The 23,012-nt window shown below is 42.1% G+C and overlaps 1 protein-coding gene across 1 annotated transcript in view; it reads right to left on the bottom strand.

Moving 5' to 3' along the window:
- Window positions 1-23,012, bottom strand: part of EMP2 (epithelial membrane protein 2) — a 105,046-nt gene that overhangs the window by 28,693 nt on the left and 53,341 nt on the right. Inside the window, exons 2-4 of the mRNA XM_078663102.1 lie at window positions 11,745-11,860; window positions 11,305-11,404; window positions 5,571-5,717 (exon numbers count right to left, since the gene is read on the bottom strand). Coding sequence (XP_078519228.1) covers window positions 5,571-5,717; window positions 11,305-11,404; window positions 11,745-11,822 — 325 coding nt within the window. The 5' untranslated portion in view covers window positions 11,823-11,860. The remainder of the gene's footprint in view (window positions 1-5,570; window positions 5,718-11,304; window positions 11,405-11,744; window positions 11,861-23,012) is intronic.

Genomic DNA, 23,012 nt, shown 5'->3' with positions numbered 1-23,012 from the left:
GGATGAAATCACGGTCGTAAATTGGCAGTGCCCCAGCTTGCATTTCCCCCGCCACATTCATAGGTGGGGAACCACAGCGTTTTCAATGGCAGAGCCTCAGCTGGCTCCATTATCATAAACCATGACCTGACAGCCCATTCACCACTTGGCCACCAGGTTACAGTGTCACCTTGATGGCTGTATAGGGAGGGAACACTGTTACTCATTTTCCTTTCCTAGATCAGCCTTGAGAGGTATGGCAGAACTAAAAAGGTAGAAATCAGAATAGAAACATGTTCTGGCAGAAAACCAGTGACTACGTTGAGCAGGTGGTTGCTGATGGGTGGCACTGCACTCATTTTTGGACCCGGCACTTATTTTTCTGTACTAGACATTTCACGATAGCAAGAGAGGGAAAAACATCAAGTGGAAAGACGGAGAAAGACAGAAAAACCATCACGAAGAGAGGACAAGGACCTGCAACAATGAAATAAAAGGGCATGGAGTATCTGGTAGTTGTTTGAACAGACAGAGGTGAATTTAAGACTATGCAGCCTTGGTATTCGGTGTACAACACTAAATTGCACCAGCCATGGTCTTCTGTGCAGAGCTCTGGGCACCACGCACTCATTATTTTATAAATTAAGAACTGTGGAAACCTCAGAGCCAGTCAAAGCAATTGCTTTTATTTGTTTTACTGAAAGCAACTCCCACTTTGGACATTTGTTTCACTAAAACAAAAAAGTGTGAGGAGCGGCACAAAAAAAATGGCACCCCTCTCCTGTCAGCATTTTAGCTGCAATGGCGGATGCTGTGACAGGCAGTGAGACCAACGCCATGAAGGCAGTGACATAATAATATGGCATTAGGCCTTCCTTCTTGAGAGCAGAATCCAGGGCCTCTAGTGAATCCAACTGAGGCACTCCCATGGATAAACATTTGTCTTGACGTGGAATCCCCCCCCCCCCGAGCAAATTATTTCTAGCTTCGGGGAAATCCTGAAAGTCATCCAGAAGGAACTATTTCGAACTTACAAACCGGGTAACCACTCTGAGCCAGGATGGTTCAACACGGCATGTCGGAAAGCCTTAACTGCTCTAAAAAAAGAGCTTCACAATCCAACTAGAGACAAAAGCAAAGCAGCCAAATTAAGATCTGAATACAAGCAGGCCCAAACTAGCTGTAAAAAAGACCACAAAAACAAACTATGGGCCCAACTACATGAGAGTTGCCACAGTAAGGACAGCTCTCAATTCTGGCAGGTAGTAAAATCTCCCTTTCTACTTGAGGTAAACTCACATCAACATCTGGATGTAGCTGTGACCGCGGACGAGTGGGTGACTCACTTTTCTAAAATCTTTAGTGACCTCCCCTCGGTAAGCGTTGCACACCCCAATCCAGCGAGCGCGTCCTCAAAAAAAGGGGTTTACCCAATTGACCTCCATTTTACACTTGGGGAGGTCATAAGCGCACTATCCTCCTCAAAAACCGGAAAGGCCCCTGGCCCAGACGGTGCCCCACTTGATATATTTCTTTCAAACATCGATTTATGGTCCCCAATCATCACCCAGCTAATGGCGGCAGTTTTAAATACTGGCCTTTTGGACTCTTGGTCCTCCTCCATACTTCTCCCAATTTTTAAAAAAGGTGAAAGAAACAACCCTGCCTGCTACAGGCCCATCTCCCTCCTGGATTCACTGGGTAAGGTCGCGGGTCGTCTCATTCTGGACCGCTTACAGGATTGGGCGGCAGAAAAGAACATCATTACCGACCTTCAGAATGGATTCCGGGAGGGACTGGGCACTGTCGAACAGGCCCTAAACCTAACACTCCTAATAGGAAAGTATGTTGGGGTAAAACGGGGTAACCTATTTATGGTCTACGTCGACCTCAGCGCGGCGTTCGACTGTGTAATCCACGCCAAGCTTTGGTCTATTTTGGAGGAGTTGGGTGTTGACCCCCCCTTATTAAATTTCTGCGCGAGCTTTACTCTGATGCCTCAGCTTGCGTAAGATTTGGCATGGGTGGAGAGTTAACATCCTCTTTTCCAATTAACCGTGGAGTAAGACAGGGCTGCGTCCTGGCTCCCTTTCTATTTAACTTATACACCAATGGTCTGGAAGTAGCCATGTTAGAAGGGAGTCAGGATCTACCTACCATCAACCATCGCCCTATTCCAGCATTACTCTACGCTGACGACTCCGTAATTTTTGCTAGGACCCTAGTACAGCTCCAGAAGCAGCTGGATAAATATTGTAACTACATGCTCTCACTTGGGTTAAAGGTGAACAAGACAAAGACCTTTGTCATGCAAACAGGGCCCAAGGTAAAAAGCTCTAAACATCTCTGCATTGAGCAATCAAAACTGGAACGTGTTAAGGAATACCCCTACCTGGGCATCCTAATAGATGACCAGCTAACATGGAAAAGGGCGATGGTAACGAGGAAATTGCTTTACCAACGAGCAACTTCTGCCCTCGTCTCTTTCTCCAGAAAAATGGGTAAAACAACTCCATCTGTATTACTTAAAATTCATCAAGCTAAATGCCTGAGCATTGCCACATACGGAGCCGGTGTATGGGGCTACGTAAAAGCGGTAGAATTGCAAAAAATCCAAAATGGCTTTGTTAAATATTTGTTGGCCCTCCCACAGAGTGCCCCCACATACGGCTGTCATATTGAGCTTGGGATTGACTATCTAGTAGATTACATCAAATGTCAACCAATGCTTCTATGGCATCGTATTTGGTCTAAGCCACAATGCCACCTCACACGTGCCCTGATCTTAGAATGCCTAGAGCAGACATCCTGGAATAACATCCCATGGTTGGCGTATGTGGTCAACTTCCTGAAAGATCTGGACCTTGTACAGTATGTCATCGAGCCTTCATCTATCACCGAGATGAGTAGAAAAACCTTGAAACATCAATGTCTCAATCATTTAAGGGAACTCCGTCTGTCTGGAGAAGTATCCAAGCAATCCAACGCTCATATTTTGATGGCCCAAGTGTCTCCAGGTATACGGCCTTACTTAACATATCATACATCTAATCACAAAAAATATCTATTAACCAGGTTCCGTTTCAATCTGTTTTTTAGATTGGTTACTTTTCCAAAAACGTTAAACTGGTCACACGAATTAGAAAAATGTCCATGCGACAAGGTCTCCCCCCAAACAACCATGCATGTAGTACTGTTTTGTCGTTTCTATGCTGAAACACGTAAACGCTGGGTTTTACCAGTACTGCGCCAGATGGGGTTGAGGACCTGTCGCCCGGCATTTCTAGCATTACAACAGCTTGAATCACAATACGTGGCAAAGAATTTTGCCTTGTTTCTGAAATCATGTATAACAATTCGTAAAGCCATAGAACTGAAACCTAGTTGAATTTTCAAAAAAACGGTATTAATTCTGCTTATGAACTAAAGTGTATTCACTTTTTATTTTTTACTTTCTCTTTTTAACTTGTACTGTATTAATGTATTAATAATAATGTGATTTTTATGAAGAAGTGTTTAAATATGATGTACTTTTTATGATTAACAAAATGCTTAATCGAATAAAAGATTTTGAATTGAATTGAATCCAACTGACACCCCTTTCTATACATTTTTAAATAAAATCTGTACATACTTTTCTGAAAAGGAGATCCAGAGTGGTCCTCCCTAAAAGGCAGCTTGTTCTATTGCTGTGCAGTCAGAGTTGCAAAAAGCACGCTCCCCCTCCTTTCCCACCATCCAGAAACAAGAAACCTGAAGGAGCATATGCTTAGATGATCAAAGGGCTTTGAAAATCATTTGACTTTTGAAGAAAAAAGTCCCTTTATGTAGATCATTTGATGAACAGTGGACAAAGCCTTAAAGATGGCCGGTCCTGTACCGACAGCCCGGGTGCTTTTTTGGAAGAGTGCATATTAATGTCAATTCCACACAATAGTGTTGCTGCCATGTCCTGCAAACTGTGGATGCAAACCATGGCTCCTTTATTGATCCCTACATATGATCCATTTCTATAACACATACTGGAGTCAATCAGAAAGATAAGTACCAAATGGTGACCCTCGGGTGTCAAACCAGAAAAGATTCCCCCAATAGGCAAAGGTGATAGAAGCCGGAAGACGTGAGGGTAGACATCTGGGATAGAAGAGGTGTGCATGAGTCAAACATGAAGCTCAGCAGAAATTTGAACAATTTGTTATGAAACTGTGGGGCATATTACCAAGCCCCTATTGCCACCACAAGGTCACTTTTTGTGACGTTGTGGTGGCGTTAAAAACATATAACGCTGCCTTGGTAATTGGGCCCCTTTCACGCTAAAATTAGCGTGAAAGAGGCGTGCAGTGGGTGTTGTGGTGGGCATTCCACCGCAACACACATTCACTTTGACGCTGCCACCTATTATCATGAGAGGCGATAATAGGTGGCAGCGCCGAACTTAAGACCAGGAAAATCCTGGTCTTAAGGTGGCGAAACGAGGAGAAATGCTACATTTCTCCTCATTTTTGCTTTTTCTGTGTGTGCTGCCTTGTGCAGCACACATGGAAAAAGCAAAATGCCAAGGTTGTTTTATGTTCAGGAAGGTGTCCCTTCCTGTACATAAACAAACTTTCTTTTAAAATGACATTTTGTAACTTACTTGTGTGCTGCATGAAGCAGCACACATGTACGTTACGAAATGGCATTTAAGGTTTGTTTATGTACAGGAAGGTACACCTTCCTGTACATAAACAAACCTCCCTGCTCGCAGACACTCTTGCACTCTGGTGCAAAGGTGCCTGCGTTGGCGTTAAGTGGTGAAACTTAGAGCCATCACAGGGAGAAACGCCAGGCTGCACCATATCCTTGGTAATATGGTGCAGCCTGGCTCTTCCAATGTGGCGATGAGTGGCGTTAACTTCCTAGATAATATCCCCCCGTACCTCTCATGGAGAGGAGAGTAGGGGCAGTAAAGAACAGAATAAATCTATATTAAACAATTATGTCACTTAACATCAAACATCTTTACATTAGCCGTCTAGTTGAAACGGGTATCTCACCCTTTATTTTTAAATCAAAGAAGACCTTCATATTGGACCAAGTCTCCTTACCCCCCTATTTTCCTCTCTTTTTTTGTCCTCATTGGAGTTTTGCCATGCATGCCTAGAGCCACAGTAATTGTTCATGCAGCTGTTCTACCTCAAATCAACTTCCTTTCCACCCTTCATTTAGCAGGAAAAGGGCAATTTAGAAATTATCCTGTCAAATAAAAGCTTTTTGTAATGTAAAACCTTTTGCTGGTAATTGATATTTTTTATTCTAGATGATTTTCGCTATGTTTTTAACTCATTATTTAAACCTGATGCCTTTTCTTTTGATGCAGTGTACTTTACAGTTACCTTGACAACAAAAGGTCAAACAAATATAACACAAAGCATTATTTAACAAATTGTATTAATTTAATCGAATGGGGCTTCGCAAGACAGTAGAAAAAATTACCCTAACTTATAATGCAGCGCTTTCTCATTTACCAAATACATTTTTAACAACTATAAATTCTAAATTGTTTTGCGTCGGGTACAGTGCAACCGTTTAACAGCAACAGGGCTACTCACATGACAACAGCTGGACAATGGAGGTGAAAATAAACCTCTCTCCTTGCTTTAGGCGAAACAGTTGAAGGACGAACGAAAATAGGCCAATGCAGCATAGGGTAGTAGACATGATCATGGTGGCTTGAATTGTCTGAAGAGCTTGAAAATCTGCGGAGGCAAAGAAATGCGAATTCTTAAAGTCACCAACATTACCTTTAATTTCATTGTTCCTGCAACATCTCATTAGAAGCAGAAATGGGTAGTCTATAGAGCAATAGGTGTAGGAAGAAAAGGTAGTTCAGAATAAGACTATCTCTGAAAGGGCTGCAGGGCTGGGAGGGAGTCAGTCACATGCCCACCTACATGTGACTAATTGTGTTGCAGTCTTGCAGCACTGGCCTGCTTTAGAGTTCCAAAGAGGCTAGCCCTCCTCAGAACATGTCAATAAAAACCAAAGTGCACACACCCTGTGCAAAGAATGTAGGTAACTACAAGCAAAGAGAATTTACTGTACAAACATGAAACATTAAACCACCAGTTCTACAAACATGTAGGCTACATTGACAATGTCTGCTAGTTAGGCTTTTGTGGTGATGTTCTCACTGTGACAGGACAAAGCAATATCTAGTGATTTAACAATTATGAGCAGAAAAGCAAACTTGCACCAATAAAATGCTCAGAATAATCGCGGAAACCAAGATGTACACACTTGTAATCAATATTTTGGCTGCAAAATATACAATAAAAAGTTCATTAAAAGCACGGCCACTGGAATTATACGACCAGGCGGCTGCGGCGTTTTTTAAATAGTTATGGATTTGCTGCATTTGACATAAAATCCATCATCTGCTGCATAATTAGCAGACTGTTACAAAAAAAGATTTTCAGCTCAAACAGACCAAAAGTAAAAAAAAATCCAGCAACATGCGTTACTGCGCAGTGGTAGACACCCCGCCAGGATTGACTGGTCACATTTTAATAGATTCCTGAGTGTTAAAGCGATTCTAACGAGGTGAACATGGGTGAAAATGACAAAATTAGAAGTAATGCTGTCACAAAATGTGCCACATTACACCGCATAAATTGCCTTTTCTTGTTGCATAATTTAGTCAACTCTGCCACATAATTTGGTTCTCTCTAGGCGCATAATTCCAGTGGACTAATGTAAAGTAATAAATATATCGAGGCAGATTTATAAAAGCATTCATGAGTACAGAAAGTAATAATAAAGTAGTACTCTTTTATGTACTTTTATAAGCCTCAAAACTTACACCTCCCTATTAGTAAAACGTTAAAGAGAGCACAGTCCTCTCTAGTTGTACTTATTATGTATGAATATTAAACGAATAGTTCCATTTTATTACTATTTTAGATGTTGTGGTGTCAATTCATAATGGCACCTAAGAGTATGTAGGAGTAGTACAAAGTACTTCTTTACATACTCCAAACTGCATTTGTGAATAGTTCTCATCATCTTTACCCCTCTTGCCTAAAATTTCAGTTATATCATAAAACCCAGTTCTCAAAATATATCAGTCATAAAATAATGCTTTCGATGCCTTGGATTTAGAGACCATAAATTAGACATACACAAAGATCTGCCCCAGAGGAGGATTTCAAAACACAGATGTCTTGGCTCAAATGTAGATAGACATCTACAATTGTAATGGGATGTCATAAAATGCGTTGTTTAGCTTTATAGACGCCAATAGAGAGCAGAATGCTTTTGATTTGATGAGAAAGTGTAGTTTAAATTTAGTATAGTTTATCAAGAAAACTTTTGCTTCCAAAGCTCGTGGACGACACAGATGCCCTTTCTATGAATTGACTAGAAAATCGCATATTAATTTCTTCCCAACTTCAGTGGAATTAGAAATACTGTATGTGTCAGTAACTCCAGGGCATGGAATTGCTTCACATTACAACATTTTGGGGCAAGACATGCGGCATGATTCTGGCATGTTTTTGTCAAAAATGTTACCAAGACATTTCGGCTGCTTTTAGCAGTTGAAATGTCTGGGTTCAAAACACCAGATCTGTGGGGTTCTGGCAAGTATTTCTGCTGAGTCCTGTATCTCTTGTGACCAGCTCCATCAGTTTTAAGAGGCAAGTCGTAATAAGGGTCACAGTTCAAAACCAGAAGCCAATCAATCAGGTGTGAACCTTCAAAGCAAGGCTGATGGCATTGGTGTGGACAATTCACTTACTCTAGGAAGTACAGGCTATAGGTACCTAGCCAGCAGTCATAGCAACTGGCAAAACACAGTGTCCAAATAGAAAAAGATGTCTTGTTGTACACATGTAGTTGTCAAGAAACTAAAGAAGTAAAATATTTCTATATTCAAAACACAGCGATTAAGACATTAGGAAAAATAATCAACTCTGTGGCACGTTAACCTATTGCAAGGAGGTGTGTTTAAATAAACTTTGTGAATGTCCAAGGCAGGCAAGTTCCTGATAGAAATAAATCACTTATTGCGGAACTCCAAATAAGACTGCTTCACACTTCTTCTCAAGACTGAACTAGAGGTATCCTTCTCAAATTCAACATCTCATTCCTTTACATCAGCATTGGGTACACTAATGAAACTACAATATTATACTCTCCCCCTATTGGTCAATGGTGAAATTTGGATAACAGTCAAACTATGGTAATCATAGATAAACATTAAAAACTACAACCATAAGGAAAGGGAAGAGAAAGTGCAAATTTATTGATTGAAAAAGGAAAATGTTACTTACCCTGCAAACATCTGCTTGTGGCATGTAGTGCTGTAGATTCACATGCTGTGCATACGCCTGTCATCTAGTGTTGAACTTGGATGTGTGCAACTTGTTTTTCTTCTAAGAAGTATTTTCAAGTCACAAGGAATAGTGGCCCCCAGGTATAGCTGGTAATGCTCATAGGCATCGACTCCATTGTTAGATTGTTTTGTCCGCACAAAGGGTGAGGATGAAGATGGGGCATAGAGCTACAGAAGAGATGGCCATGCAGAGTAAAGTTTAAGATAAAAGTTAACCCACTCTGCAACAACCAAAGGTGACTGGGGAGGAGGGGGTTCAACTGTGAACCTACAGCACTGCATGCCACAAACAGATGCTTACAGGGTAAGTGACACTTTCTGTTTGTGGCATGTGTAGCTGTAGAAACACATGATGTGCATAGACTGTAAATTAGTCCTCCCAAAAGTGGTGGATTAGCCTGAGAATGTTTCCGAAGATGGAAAAAGGTATGAAGGACAACCTGGCCAACATTAGTTTGCTGGTAGGCCAAGACATTCATACAGTAATGCTTGGTGAATGTGTGTGGAGTCGACCATGTAGCTGCTTTGCAGATGTCAGCTGTAGGAATATTACCTTGAAAAGCCATCAAAACCCCTTTCTTAAGGGTCGAGAGGGGTCTAGGAGGGATACGCAAGGGTCTTTTTGCTTTAGCATAACAGGTTTGTATGCAATTTTTCGAGCCAATGTGCCACATCTGACTTAGAAAGAGCAGGCGCCTTAAGTGGTTTGGAGAAAGACACAAAGAGCTGTTGCTTCTTACAAAAGGGCTTTGTTCTATCAGTGTAATACATCAGTGCTCTTTTGACATATAAAGTATCCAGAGTGCGTTATGCTACTGATTCTGGATGTGGAAAGAACACTGGGAGTTCTATTGTTTGGGTGAGATGAAAACTAGAAACCACTTTGGGTAGGAATCTGGGGTTTGTTCTTAGGACTACCCTATTGTGATGTACCTGAATAAAGGTTCTTCCAGGGTAAGAGTGTGTATTTCACTGACACACCTGGGTGAAGTGATGGCTACAAGGAAAACCACCTTCCAGAAAAGGAACTATAAGGAACAAGAGTAAAGTGGTTCAAAAGGAGGGCCCATTAGTCTACTGAATACTAAGTTAAGGTTCCACAAAGGAATGGGGGCGTTCATGGTGGGATAACACTTTTGAGGCTTTCCATAAAAGCTTTGATAACAAGAATTCTAAAAAGCGAAGTGTGTTCCCTATTTTGTAAGTACAGTCACACCAGCTAAATTAATCAGTTTGATAGAGGTATAGACAAGGTCTGACTTCTGCAGGTGAAGAAGCTAACAGATAATGACTTGCACTGAGGCTGCAAGAGAGCCAATATGATTAGGGAGACAGTAGCGTATGAACCGTCTCCACTTGGCTGCATAGCAGGCTGTAGTTGTGGGCCTGCATGCTTTCCCTCAGAATCATCATGTATTCTGCATGGATATTGAGGTAGCCAAATTCTATGACTTAAGGATCCAAATCGCAAGATTGAGCTGATGGGAGTTGGGATGCCTGAGAGTGCCTTGATTTTGGTAGAGATGATACGGTCACTTTGAGAGCTTCTTGTGAGGCACTAAGGAGAGATTGATAAGGATGGTTAACCAAGGCTGCCGTGCCCAGGTTGGGGCTACTAGCATGAGAATCAGAGAAATCAATCTCAGTGTCGGTACCATAAATGGAAGGAGTGAGAGAGGTGGAAAAGCGTAAGCAAATCTCCCTGACCAATTTATCCATAGTGAGTTGCTCATGGTATACAAATGTTAGAGCTTGGAGGTGAAGCTTGGGCAGTTTCTGTTTTCAGCAGTGGTGAAAAGGTCTATCTGAGTGAACCCCCAATGGTGGAAGTATGGGATTAGGAATTGGGGGTGGCTTTCCCATTTGTGGAATTGTTGAGGTATCCTGCTGAGCAGCTCTGCCAAGTCATTGTCCTTTCTGGGAATGTACTGTATGAGGAGAGGGACTCTGTGATGTATCGCCCACTGACAAATGTTTTGGGCTAAAGCAGACAACTGGAGTGAGTGAGTGTCCCAGTTTCCTAGTGTTGTCTGTGTGGAATCATACTACTTTGTGTTGAATGAGCAAAAGTAATGCCTTGAGGACCAACTGGATAGCTAGAATCTCCAGGTGGTGGATGTTGGAGACCCTGTTGAGCAGAAGTACACACACCTTGGATAGTGATTGTGTAGGTGCGCTCCCCAGCTGGCAAATAAGACTTCCGTGGTGATGGTCTCTTGCGTACGCCCTGTTACGCATCACAAGGTGACGTTCGCACTGATTTTCCAGTGCAGGACAAACACCTGGCAATAAAAATCATCGCGAACAGCTCGACCCAATGAACTCCACAGCTTGCGGAACTCCGCGTAGCATGGCAGAGTTTTTTGGTCACCATTTAACTCCGCGAACTCTGCCCAGGCCTAGTCCCAATACAGTGTGTTAACCTGTGGGCCCCACATATGCTATCAACAACCTCTTTTAATACTCTAATTTATGTACAAAAATTGTAAGTAACTGCTTGAACCTATGTATCCGTTCTTAGATTCTCTACAAGTTTCATGCACTATGAAGTCTGATGCACAACTATTTCTAGTGCCCCAAACGTTTCCCATACAGGCCAAACTTATCCCACACCCTTTCAACTATACACCCAAATGGCACCAATTAACCAGATGAAAATCTGAAACAGCCTGACCTTATCAAGGCTACAAAGCACCATATAAATTATAGTTACAGCGTAGTCTGTTATTCAGTCACCCATAAACTGGGACTTAGAAGAGTTTTAGCAAGGACTATATAAATAATAAAACTATGAAATACTATTTTTGGGAGACAGACTTATGCTAATAATACACATCGGTGCTGCTCTCAGAGGACAATCAAAATTATTATGTCAAACACCTTGAATGCAGAATTAAGTAGGGAACTATCTTATCAGGTTATAAACGAATGACTTCACCCTTGATACTTACGCGGACTGTTGTTTCCAATTTCTGTACAATTGGTGGTTGTTGAGATATTTAGACAGACTTGCCAGATATCTGTTGTAAAATCATTTCCGATCCACCATACCTGTAAAACAAGGGAACCCACTGTTTGTTCAAAACATATAAACATCATGGTATGGCAACTTCAGAACACACAGATATTACTTGACATGTTTGAATATGCTGAAGAACTGTCACAACCGAGGTGGAGCAAGTAGCAGAGCAAAGGAATGTAAAACTTCAAAGGAATGTAAAATTTTAAGGAATGCAGCGGAATCAGAAAACAAACCTGCAAATGTCATGTACCTTTAAGAATAAAATTTTACACTTTCATATTTTCACACAGCATTTTACAACAATATGATCAATCGGATTTAGGCAAAAATGTATATGTATGCGCATGCACAGGTGTAATCTGAACTCACATTTTGTATCGTGGAGATGAACAGCATCACTGCAGCTGTTAGATGAAAGACGATGATGAACGCCAAAATAATCAACATCTTGTTAGTATGCAAATCAGTCTATGATAAAGTTGGATCTGCAAAACAAATTGAGCAACATATTGTAAAAACGGATGCGTTTAATATTCAATCAATAATTTAACAACTGCATATTGATTTGCATAGTGCTGTCCGCTTCACAAAGATATGGAAAATCAACCATTAGAAACGCATTCCCTCATTTTGCCTAGACAAATACGTTGCGTATAAAATCCACAATTGTCAATGATTTCAAAAGCTAAGATCTAAGTTTCACCCATAACGTCTTATGCTCATTGCCTTGATGGCCTGCCACTTGGCACTTCCGGTTACTTTGTTTTTGTGATGTTACATTTTTTTAATTCGCTATTACAAACAGATATAAAAGCAAATTTTCATGCATTCACTTTTAGAAGAAATTTAAAATGCTCTTTCCTGCCTCTTCATCTCACACACATTGTACCACCCGATCGGGCTTGTGGCTAAAGTCTTCTTTTTGAGTATATTTTTGACCAGTAAAGGAATATAACAAGCATGAAACGCATTTGCGATGGAATCGCTATAAATATAAAAGCAGTGCACTGATTCAAAACAATTATTGGTCAGAAAAATAAATAACCGAGTCGACCAGTTCCAACACTGAAATAAATTCATATTCTAGCGAAAGTCCCCGCACATGTCCTTTAATACAACTACATGACAGGAAGTGATGTCCAATAACTTTGGTTTACCCATGACAAGCCACTAAGCAATCTTTATTGCTAACAATAATTAATATGGTAATCCAGAAAAATACTAACTTTAAAAAAATGGAAATTCATATCAGTTATAACAAGGGTTGCAAAGTAACCCAGAAGGGTTGCAAGTTGCAGCAGAGGGGGTAGCAGCTGTTAACCTTATGTGATGTCCCTGCATTGTATTTGTGGGAGCGTGTGAAAATGGAAGACATTGTCTTGTGCTGTACTTGCAGTTCATGATCTTTTTGCTTTTTTTTTTTAAGTTGGAGTATCTGTTTCATGGAACATTTTCATACACACGAACAAAGAATTTCATAGCATATGATAAATTCATTTCTTTTGACAGAGGTTAAATAATCTGGCAGGCGCATGGGAATTTACAGCTTGAAGCTAACGCAATATTCTTTTCCAAAATCCACAAAGTCGTGCTTGCCAAGTGTCTTGACATTCATAAAACCTCGACTTGAAATGGATGCGGTGCCAACTAAACAGCTCAAACGTTTTCCAAAGGGTTGCTTCTCCAAATGATACAGAAACAAAATGAAGAAAGTAAATGACAAATAGATATTGCCTTTATGCAGGCAAGCACTTAAATGAATGTGTGTGAGGCTGGATGACACTCTTCTCCATTCTACGATACTCCAATCCACTCTATGCCATTCTACTCCACTCCACTCTCCTCCATTCTACACCCATACATTCAACCCCCTTGACTCCATGAGACTCTACTCCACTCTGTGATGTTCTACTCACTCCATGACACTCCACTCTATAACCCTCCATTCCACCCCACTCTATGCCACACCACTCTACGCCACTCCACTCCACTCTACAAAACTCCACTCTACTCCACTTTGCGTCTGCCATTCTACACTGCTCTACGCTCTTCTGATCCACTCTACAGCACTCCACCATGCCTAACTTCACTTCACTCTGCAACACTCCACTCTACAACCCCCCACAATACTGCACTCTACAAGACTTTACTCTACGACACTCCACTGTACCCCATGCCTCTCTGTGCCACTCCCCTCCACTCTATACTACTCTGCTCCACTTTACGCCACTCCCTTCTATGACTCTCTGCTCCACTCTATGCCACTCCACTCTTCAACACTCTTGTCCACTCTTCCCCCTTTCACTCTACACCCCTCCACTCTATTGTACTCTACAGCACACTACTCCATCTACACTGCACCACTCACCTCTATGCCACTCACCTCCACTTTAAGCCACTCCACTCTATGCTAGTCCAAGACCCTCTACACCACTCTACAACACTGTAGGCCATTCCAGGACACTCAATGCCATTCTACACCACTCTACACCAATCCACTCCACTCCATGCCACTCTACTCTAGGCCCCTAACTTGTAGCCATGGCAAACAGCAGCCACGCTAGTGTACAACATGACTAAAACACATTGCCAAAGCCACTAGCTCCTGCATAGGCGGAACCGATTGGCCTTGCCAATGTTTGTTATACACAGACATTAGACCAGTTAAGCAGTTACAAGTGCATACTAGGTGACAAGGCTGGAGGGAGAAGTGTAAAGCAGGAAACCATCCAGTGGTGTAGCTAGGGAGCGGCGGGGAGCGCAAGCTAAGTTTTCTTTTTTTAAATGTTATTCTCCCTCATCGTCTTTCGCCTCCCCTCCCCCTTGCTCGTTGTCATTTGTGACCTCCACCTCTGCTCTTACCTGCCCCAGGTGCCACTGGGCGGCAAACTCAGGGATCTCCCAGGGCGGCAAAAGGTCTAGCTATACCACTGAAGCCATCTTTCAAGAAGCGTCTGGAGTGCAATGAAATGAATAGTGTGGGCGAAATCTGAGACAGGATATTTAGGGGAGCACAGAGCTGTATACCAGGGGCGTAACACAGGGCCCCGCAGCCCACGCGGTGCGGGGGGGCCTCTAGCTCCAAGGGCCCCCTCGGCACTGCACTCTGTCCGGAGAGCTCCTAATTGAGACCGGAGGGGTCCCCTCTACATACCTTGCAGAGAGGCCCGCTCAATTTTCGTTATGCCAGTGCTGTATACAGCAGGCACAGACTGGATATTGCCTCTCAGATCCTGGTGTAATGGTAGACATTGCCTATCCAGTGACATAGAATGAATGAGGATGAGCTGTGGTAGCAGTCCCTCCCTGCAGCCTTAAGTCACCTTTGGGGGAATCACGGAACAAGAAGCGCCTGTAAAGAACCCTAAAAAGTGAGGCAAAGTGCAGGCTTCATGCACCACCCATGTCACAAACCCTGCAGGTGTACCTCACAGAAGGTAGCATCGCATTTACCACACGCATCTTCAACACTGTATGGGATGGATGAAGCACAACCCAATAGCTCGCTACAAGGTGTCTATGCAGCTACTTCTCACTTGGCCTTTCTAATCTGCAACTCTACGCACACTAGGACATCAGGTATTAATCTGTGGTCCACTTTTGCTTAGAAAATTAAATAATATTAGCAGATTAATAGAGTATAAACAAAATAAGCAAAATCGAAAATTTCAAAACACTCAAAACAGAAAGGCATCTGAAATTGGAGGCTAAGAATTAAGTCTGTATCCTTAGGTGGATTTTTGGGAACAGCACAAGTACAGCAAACCAAATCCAGTATGGATGATAGGTCGTTCCAGCTGAAGCATTAATATGTGCCAACAAATAAGAACATGCATTAAGAGTAGAAAAGACAAAAGAGCAGATTTACGAACATGTTACATTGTGTTAGTGTCACCAAAGTGACGCAAACCAGCACAAAATGTTTTTGTATTATTTAATTTCCATCACAAAGGCTAGAAATTGCCTAAAAGTAACGCAAATAAGAGTGAAGCGTTACATGGACATTCGCATGCAGCCACCCATGCTTTTTGATGGAAAACTCTATTTACCAAAAAACAGAGACAGGATTTTGGGTAAAAAATTAATGCCTTTTTAAAGCAGACATTAAAAAGAGAAACTTTTAATTTCTACTTTCTTTTCTGACTTTGCATGTGTGCTGCACTGTACTGCACACATACAAAGTAGGAACGTTTTAAAAACTTGTCTAGCCAAAGTATTTTGTATTAGATGGGAACCCTTCCAGTAAAAAATCTATCTACACACACACACACTTTCACTACGTGCAAAGGTATGTGGTGGCGTACTGCAGCCCAATTCTGCACCAGCACTAGGGCGAGGGGAGAAGAGTGCCATATATCTGCAGATATGGCGCTCTCCTGCACCCTTCATCTAACAGAACGCAGCACAGAATTTTTGGCTACTGATCTGCATTGGGTGACACTTTGATAAATGTGGCCCAAAGGGATTGACAAGAATCGAGCATACCTCTTCGTCATTTAGAAATAAAAGCTCATTTTAAAAAGTTCAAACCGTCCCAATGAAATTAAAATTTCGATTTTTATATAATTTTTGTTTGTGAATTAGATTGCATAGTTAATAGGTTGTGTATTTATCTAGTTATTTATTGGGTATTCTTTTACAGCTTAACCTCAAAAGATCCTCTTAAGTGCTGTATTTGTTAAATGTATATTCTTGTTTCTATATTTTTGTGGATTGTTTTCAGGTTCAAATTATAGAAATCGTTTAGGCTGAGGTCTGCAGCTTGTCGTAGTGGTTCAGTGGGAGTCCAAAGAAGTCAAAAGGTTAAGAACCGCTGACCTAGGACATGAACATAAGTGTGCAGCCTTGTTGGGTCCACCAGCGAGAGGCAATTATTCCAAAAGGAGTTTGTGTAATTGAGCACGAAGGCAGTACAAGGTAGAAAGGTGAACCTCAAGTCGCCAGTTTCACTGATACTGACCTCAGTCCAATGGGAGAAACCACAGATCAGCATTCCACAGATAGTGCCATGTTGAAACCAGCAATGAACAATGCATGTCAACAGAAAGTTGCAACCTGTTTTTCTATCTTCATAAGCATTTGTTTTTGTATTTATTGTGATTTCTCCCTAGACATAGTTACCCCACCCTAAATAGGAATGACTCAGGAGCAAGGGAGCCCAGGTTCTCACCATCTGCCTTCAGAGATCTTTTAAGGCACAGGCAAAGTGTGCTCTGGTCCAAGGCCCTAGCCTTTCAGGGCCCGATACATCCAGCTCTGTTCTGCAGATAGTCTTGCACTGATGAACTTAAATAATTTATAAACAGATTATTTTAAATGTCGTTTTCCTTTAATATATTTTTAAGCTGGGCCACGCGTGAGAGTCTATTACAGACATTTTGCAGAGAAAAGTATATGTTTCATGCAAAATCCATAAAAATAGTTTATTTTAGATCACACTAGGACCTAAAATATGAGAAACGGGAGGGCGTCCCAGAGATTATTTGCAGCAACATTAGTGAGCTGCTGCTGTGTTGCAGTATTGAAAACACACACCAGAATCCCTAAATATTAGATGCAAAAACATTTAGAATTTGGATGAATGCGCCTGTGCACTGCCAGTGACCTGGATAAAGAGGGCATAAAGACCTGAAATTGATTCATAAATGTAAACCTTTTACGAACAGGGGCCCCCAAAATAGGTTTGGCCCAGGGCCCCCATACTCCTTAAGATGTCTCTGTCTGCCTGCCCATCCCTCAAGAATGGCACTCTGGGCCACCCCACCCTAACCTGATACAAATGTATTTTCTCCTACACCATTTCTCTCTGTCAAGGAACTCAAAGCTGTGGCACCCCTCTCCTGGGTCACCTATGTAACCTTCGCATTTCTGAGACCCCTTATCAATCTACCAAGGCTGCAACTAGGTTACCCCCTCATCCTGTAGCCACCACTCTATCATCCCTGTGATTCAGTACCATTATTCCTCTCCTCGTACACCCTTACTATATTTTCTTTATCGTCCCTCTCTCCTTCTTATCCCCCGTGTTTGCATATGTATTTAGCTGTGTGAACACAGAAAAGCTTTTCACTACCCAGAAATCCATATTATTGGCATTGTCAATGTTTATCAACAGAACAGATTTCTGCTGCAGCTTCTGTAATCTAATCTGTTTTATACTTGTATGAGTTTTCTTTATTATATGCACGTGATCACGAATAATGTGCCAATGAAGGACCAAATTATGCGGCAGGATTGAATAAAGATGTAGGAAGAAAAGTAAATTATAAGGCATAAAGCAGCACATTCTGTGCCTTGGGTGGCTTGATAAATTTCCTTTAGGTTTTAAGTCACCCTTGCGTATGTGGCGCAAAGGTGAGGCAAAAACTTGATTAACACACCCCTGCATTTCTATTCAAATGGCATCAGGTGGCTCCCCTTCCTCCTCCTTCTCAATGGTTTTGAGTCATAAAGTGCATACTGAGATCCCAAAAGCCATTGCCCACTTGCAATGTCCCTTTGGTGCACTGCAACCTGCCATCTAACGGTCACTTTGCCAGGCAGTCACAAAACAGCTTTGCACATCAAGCCTTTACCAGTGGAGTAACGCAAAATGATGCCCCCCCCCTGCATAATGTGATAAGGCGCCCTTCAGTCTCCCATATCTCATAGATATCCATTGGCCTTAGGCTTCGCGGGGGCCCCTTAAAGGGTTGGGGGACACCCTGAAGAATTGGGGGCACTCTGAAGGGTTACCCCCACCCACCCCCTGCAGAGGGATGTATGACGTTACAACGCATACTTTTACAATTTGCCATTACAACGATTTTTTAGAAACTACCTTTACAACGCATTCCATTACAACGCATACTACCTTTACAACGCATACCATTACAACGCATAACATTACATTGCATGTATGGTAAGTATTGGATAGTGTAGGGATAAAATTTACTATTCTAACTCCAGGGGGGTGCAACAGTAGGGTAAGTGTTGGATAGTGTAGGGGTATAAATTACTATTCTAACTCCAGGGGGGTGCAACTGTAGGGTAAGTGTTGGATAGTGTAGGGGTATAAATTACTATTCTAACTCCAGGGGGGTGCAACAGTAGGGTAAGTATTGGATAGTGTAGGGGTAAAAATTACTATTCTAACTCCAGAGGGTGCAACAGTAGGGTAAGTGTTGGAAAGTGTAAGGGTACTATGCGTTGTAATGTTATACGTTGTAATGGTATGCGTTGTAATGACATGCGTTGTAGTGGTATGCGTTGTAGTGTTGTGCGTTGTAATGGTTGCGTTGTAATTGCATGCGATGTAATGGATGTTGCGTTGTAAAAGTTTTGTTGTAATGGTAGTGCATTGTAAAAGTTGCGTTGTAAATGTTGTTACCCCCTGCAGAGCAGGGGCTGCAGGGATCTGCTTTACGCCCCTGGCCTTACCCTGCTCTATCCAACAGCTTCATTAGATTTGTCACAATCTAAAAAGAAAAAAAACAATTTGCTCAGTTTTCCGTATCACCTGCCTTAATCCAGGAACGACTCCAGGAACAGCCAGCTCCATATTAGTGACTGAACAACGCAAACTTACTTCATCCACTTCAACAGTGTCACGCATGCGGATGTGACGACACCTCCGCGTGCCTTCAATGCTTCACCGTGACCTTCCCGCTGCGGCTCTCTGAGGTAACCCGAGAGCCACAGTGGAGTGTTTTGGGCCTTTATCTACACTTGAAATCAAAGAACTGATTTACTCAAAGAATGCAAAGATGTTCCTAATTGTAACTGTTATTTTAACTAACTCTCCACGCTCTTCGGTTTCAAAAAGCGAGGCATCCCCTCCATAACAGAGCAAGGTAGCTACATTTTTAAAAACTGACCAAAACATCCTTTCAACATGTTTGAAAAGACGTTCTCCGCCCCAGTCTTTCATACCCAAGACGAGGAAAGTCACAGGAGGCAATAAGGGGACAGCTGTGGGACAAGCTGTACTATCACAGCTCTCAGTTGAAGGCTTGGCTAGCCTCTTGCCAAACAGGATATTCATCAACACATGGGGTTGCCATGGTTTTAGAAAAGAAACAGAGCCAAGGAATCCAGCCCAATTACAGTTTTTCACACAACTCTCCTAAAATCTGGGATTTTGGGTTTGCTTGGACTCTTTCGAAGTAAAACAGCCTGCCCACCTCGATAAACAGAGGCTGTGAGAGGGTTAGTATTGGGGTTGGGATTAATGGCCTATTTGTATTAACTGGTTTACACGTAGACACAGAATGGGAAAAGCCCTTTAAAACATAAGGGCCAATGTCCTTTACTATATTCAGTAGTAAATGAGGTCAGACTCGCAGGGGTCTCCAACCAGTAGCTCGTGAGCTACTGTAGCTCTTGAGCTAACTTTGAGTAGCTCACCTGTGTGCAGCCCAGCTTATTAAATTAGAAAGATTTTGCTTGGTTGCATTAAAATACATATAAAGAAATTGATGTCAGCGTGAGGTTACGGAGCAGTGGTTCAGTTTAGAGTCCCTTTGTGCCTGGGTGAGCACCTTAAACAACAAATTATATTGTTTGAATACTGGAAAACAAATTGAACTTCAGGTTTTCAAAAAATTGACAATTACACAGACTGCATTTAATTTCAAACTAGATGTTTCTCACATTTTGGTTGGAACTTTTGGCTTTTCTAACTTTAAATTTTGAACATTTAATCTAGATTCAGAAAAAGTATCCAGGTCCTCTTTGGTAGGAAAATCATTTTTTGTTAGTGCTGGATGCGTTGAGGGCACCTGGTGGCCACCATTCCTTGCTTGCCCTGAGTCACACTGGTTTTGAGCACTCCTTGCAGAACTATCATGGAGGGTTGATGGTCTTGCGGGGCAGGAGGAAAGAAGGACACAATGAGTCAATAAGAGAGAGGTGAAGTTGGTGTGATAGAGTCAGGCCTGTCCGGTGATGTTCGGCAGACAAGAGCTTGGTGGATTAAAGGTACAACGGGTGTGGATACCTAGAGAAGTGGATCCCCTCAGCACCTTCAGGGACCAAAACCAAGTTAAGGAGACTAAACATTAAGATTGATTACAAAAAAGAGGGGACAGCAACACAGAGCACATCACTTTTCGTATGTCACTGGCACAACACAGGATAGTGTTAAGGTGCCTGTCCCTGGTGGAAAGGAGTCACTGCACTAACTGAGGTGCGGAATTGAGCTTGGCATTGTGCTACCATCCGGAGATCCAAAACAAGGGGTGAGCATGAGGCTGCTTGCCCGTCAAGGGAATGGAGAAGGTGGTGGTAGAGCAGAAGAGTTGGAGACTACAATAATCGACAGTGTAAAAGGGGATGAAGAAGACAGAAGTGGGATGCATCTCTGCATCATACAGAGAAACATCCGGCCTTGACAGGCAAGGTTGAGCCTGGGAGTGTGTTAGAGAAAGACTAGTGCAAGTCTTCACATGGAGGTACTAGCCAACGGCAACAAGCAAAGGGTTCAAAGCTACATAGATGACGTGCTGGTAGTGTGGAATGGAACAGAGGAGGAAGCAACAAAGTTTGTCCAGTGGGTTAACACCAAAGATAATCACCTCAAATTCACACACACCATCAGCAAAGACCATGCAGTATTGCTTGACCTGGATATTACCCTCAGCAATGAAGGAGTAGCTACCAGAGTACATTATAAACCTACCGATAAGAACAGCTTACCATATTGTCTGTGGGTGCAAGAGACTAACCAGGAAACTTGAATAAAAAATGGTTCATTAAATTCCGATTGCTCAACATTGGTCCCATTTTCTCAACATGAAACAGTAAAGGTGCCTCAGTGATTTGTTGTCTCACTTTTTGTTTTGAATTATGTTCTTAACTGTTACAATGCAGTTCAACTTTTGTTATAAAAAGTATTGTAAAGCGCTCTGATATCCTTCGGGGTCAAGTTCGCGCTATATAAAACTTTATAAATAAATTAATAACGAATACCAGAGCCAAGATAGGGCCCCTCTTTGATGGAACGTGAAGAATTCTGCATGGGACGTGTCAGGGAGGTAACAAGTGAGTGAAAGTGGGGAAGGGGGCACGACTGGCCATTACAGGCTGAATGGAGATGTTTTATGACCAAGAGATGGGGTAAATGACAGACGTTAGTAAGGCAAGCTAGCAGGACAGGAACTGACGTCATGGAGAATGAACACAAGATTAAATGACTGAGACTGATTATGGAACATCAAGACTGAAGCAGACTCTCCAACAAACTGCCCTACTGAGGCATCAAAGCAGGGCACCTGTGGTGCCAATATTAAACCTTCACAGGCCTTTCAAACATGCCCTATCATGGTCGAGTCCTCCCAGCAGCCAGCGTAGTCGGTTAAGCCAACAGTCAATCCTCCAACATAATAACAGAAGGAACCAGACACCATAACCACATATATGTGAGTACAGCAATGCCACTCTGACCTCACTCCTCCGATAAAGAGTGCTGACCAGTAATGGAATGGTGCCCACGCCTACATTTCAGCACTGAATAATCTCAGATTGTTTTCTGTTTTAGGAAGGGAGCTTTGCTGAATTCCCCTCTATGCTGGTACTTGTCATAACTAGATGAGCAAATCTTATCTGAAGATAGGGACCTGATACATGTTAAGGTGGCCAAACTAAATACAATCTTCCACAAATTCCACAGACTTCCTGGCTATAGAATACACCTATTATGTACTCTTCAAGTAGGCACAAGAAGAGTTGAAAAAGCCACTGCAGTGCTAGATGAATTAGTTATTTTAGTTACAATGTACAATTCGGAACTGCCTTTTAGAGAAAACCACACTATGTGCCACATAGATCAGCTATCGAGACCTGAAAGAATGTTGCACCATAGTGACAAAGAGGAAGCTCTCCCAGAGGGACGGTTTCCATCTTGACAATGGTGGTTGCCGGCCAGTGGTCGAAGAGCATTAAAACAAGTTTCTGGAACTGTGATGCTGGGTGTAAAGGGGGTTGGGGTCAAACGTGTTGCTAAAAAACATAATATTCTGCAACTTTTTCGGTCTTCCCCCTTCAGGTAAATACATATAAAATAATGTGTAGCATGTATGGAAATTACATACAAGTTAAGTTAATCAGTGGGAAATCCACTATCGTGGATTAAAATACTTGTATGCGTTAATGCACTGCAAAGGACTGTGTCTGAAGCCAGAGAGCCACATAATTGAATCCTGATTGGTGCAGTAGGGAAAGTGACTTGTGTATGTTTATAGTGCTACAAGGTCCCAGTCTGTGACAGAAATAAGTGTGAATATATGTAATTACATACAGTATTAGATAGGCTGCTTCAAAATGCGCAAAAAGTTTAAGATAAAAAAATGCTTCCAAAATATGGGTTTTAGTAATGCCCAGATTGTAGAAAGCGTAATTTTGTGTTGATAACTGTCCTTTAAAAGCACACACTTCACAGTTCAGCTGGTAACTCCCTTGCATTTAAGTGACAGGGGATGTTTTACAGAAAAATGACAGCATTCAGAGAATGTGAAATAGGGGTGAAGGTCTGCTGCTCCCCACAGGCCTCTATCGGTGTCTTTACAGGACTTCCCAGAGCTCCTGTCTCACTCACATTAATGAGTAGTATTTTGCGACCTTCAATAAATGGGCTTATTTTACGTTCTTCAAGAATGGATT

This window comes from Lissotriton helveticus, chromosome 10, assembly GCF_964261635.1.
Source record: "Lissotriton helveticus chromosome 10, aLisHel1.1, whole genome shotgun sequence".
Taxonomy (NCBI): Eukaryota; Metazoa; Chordata; class Amphibia; order Caudata; family Salamandridae; genus Lissotriton; species Lissotriton helveticus.
Note: the sequence above shows the minus strand (reverse complement) of the source record. Positions and strands in the feature narration are given on the sequence as shown.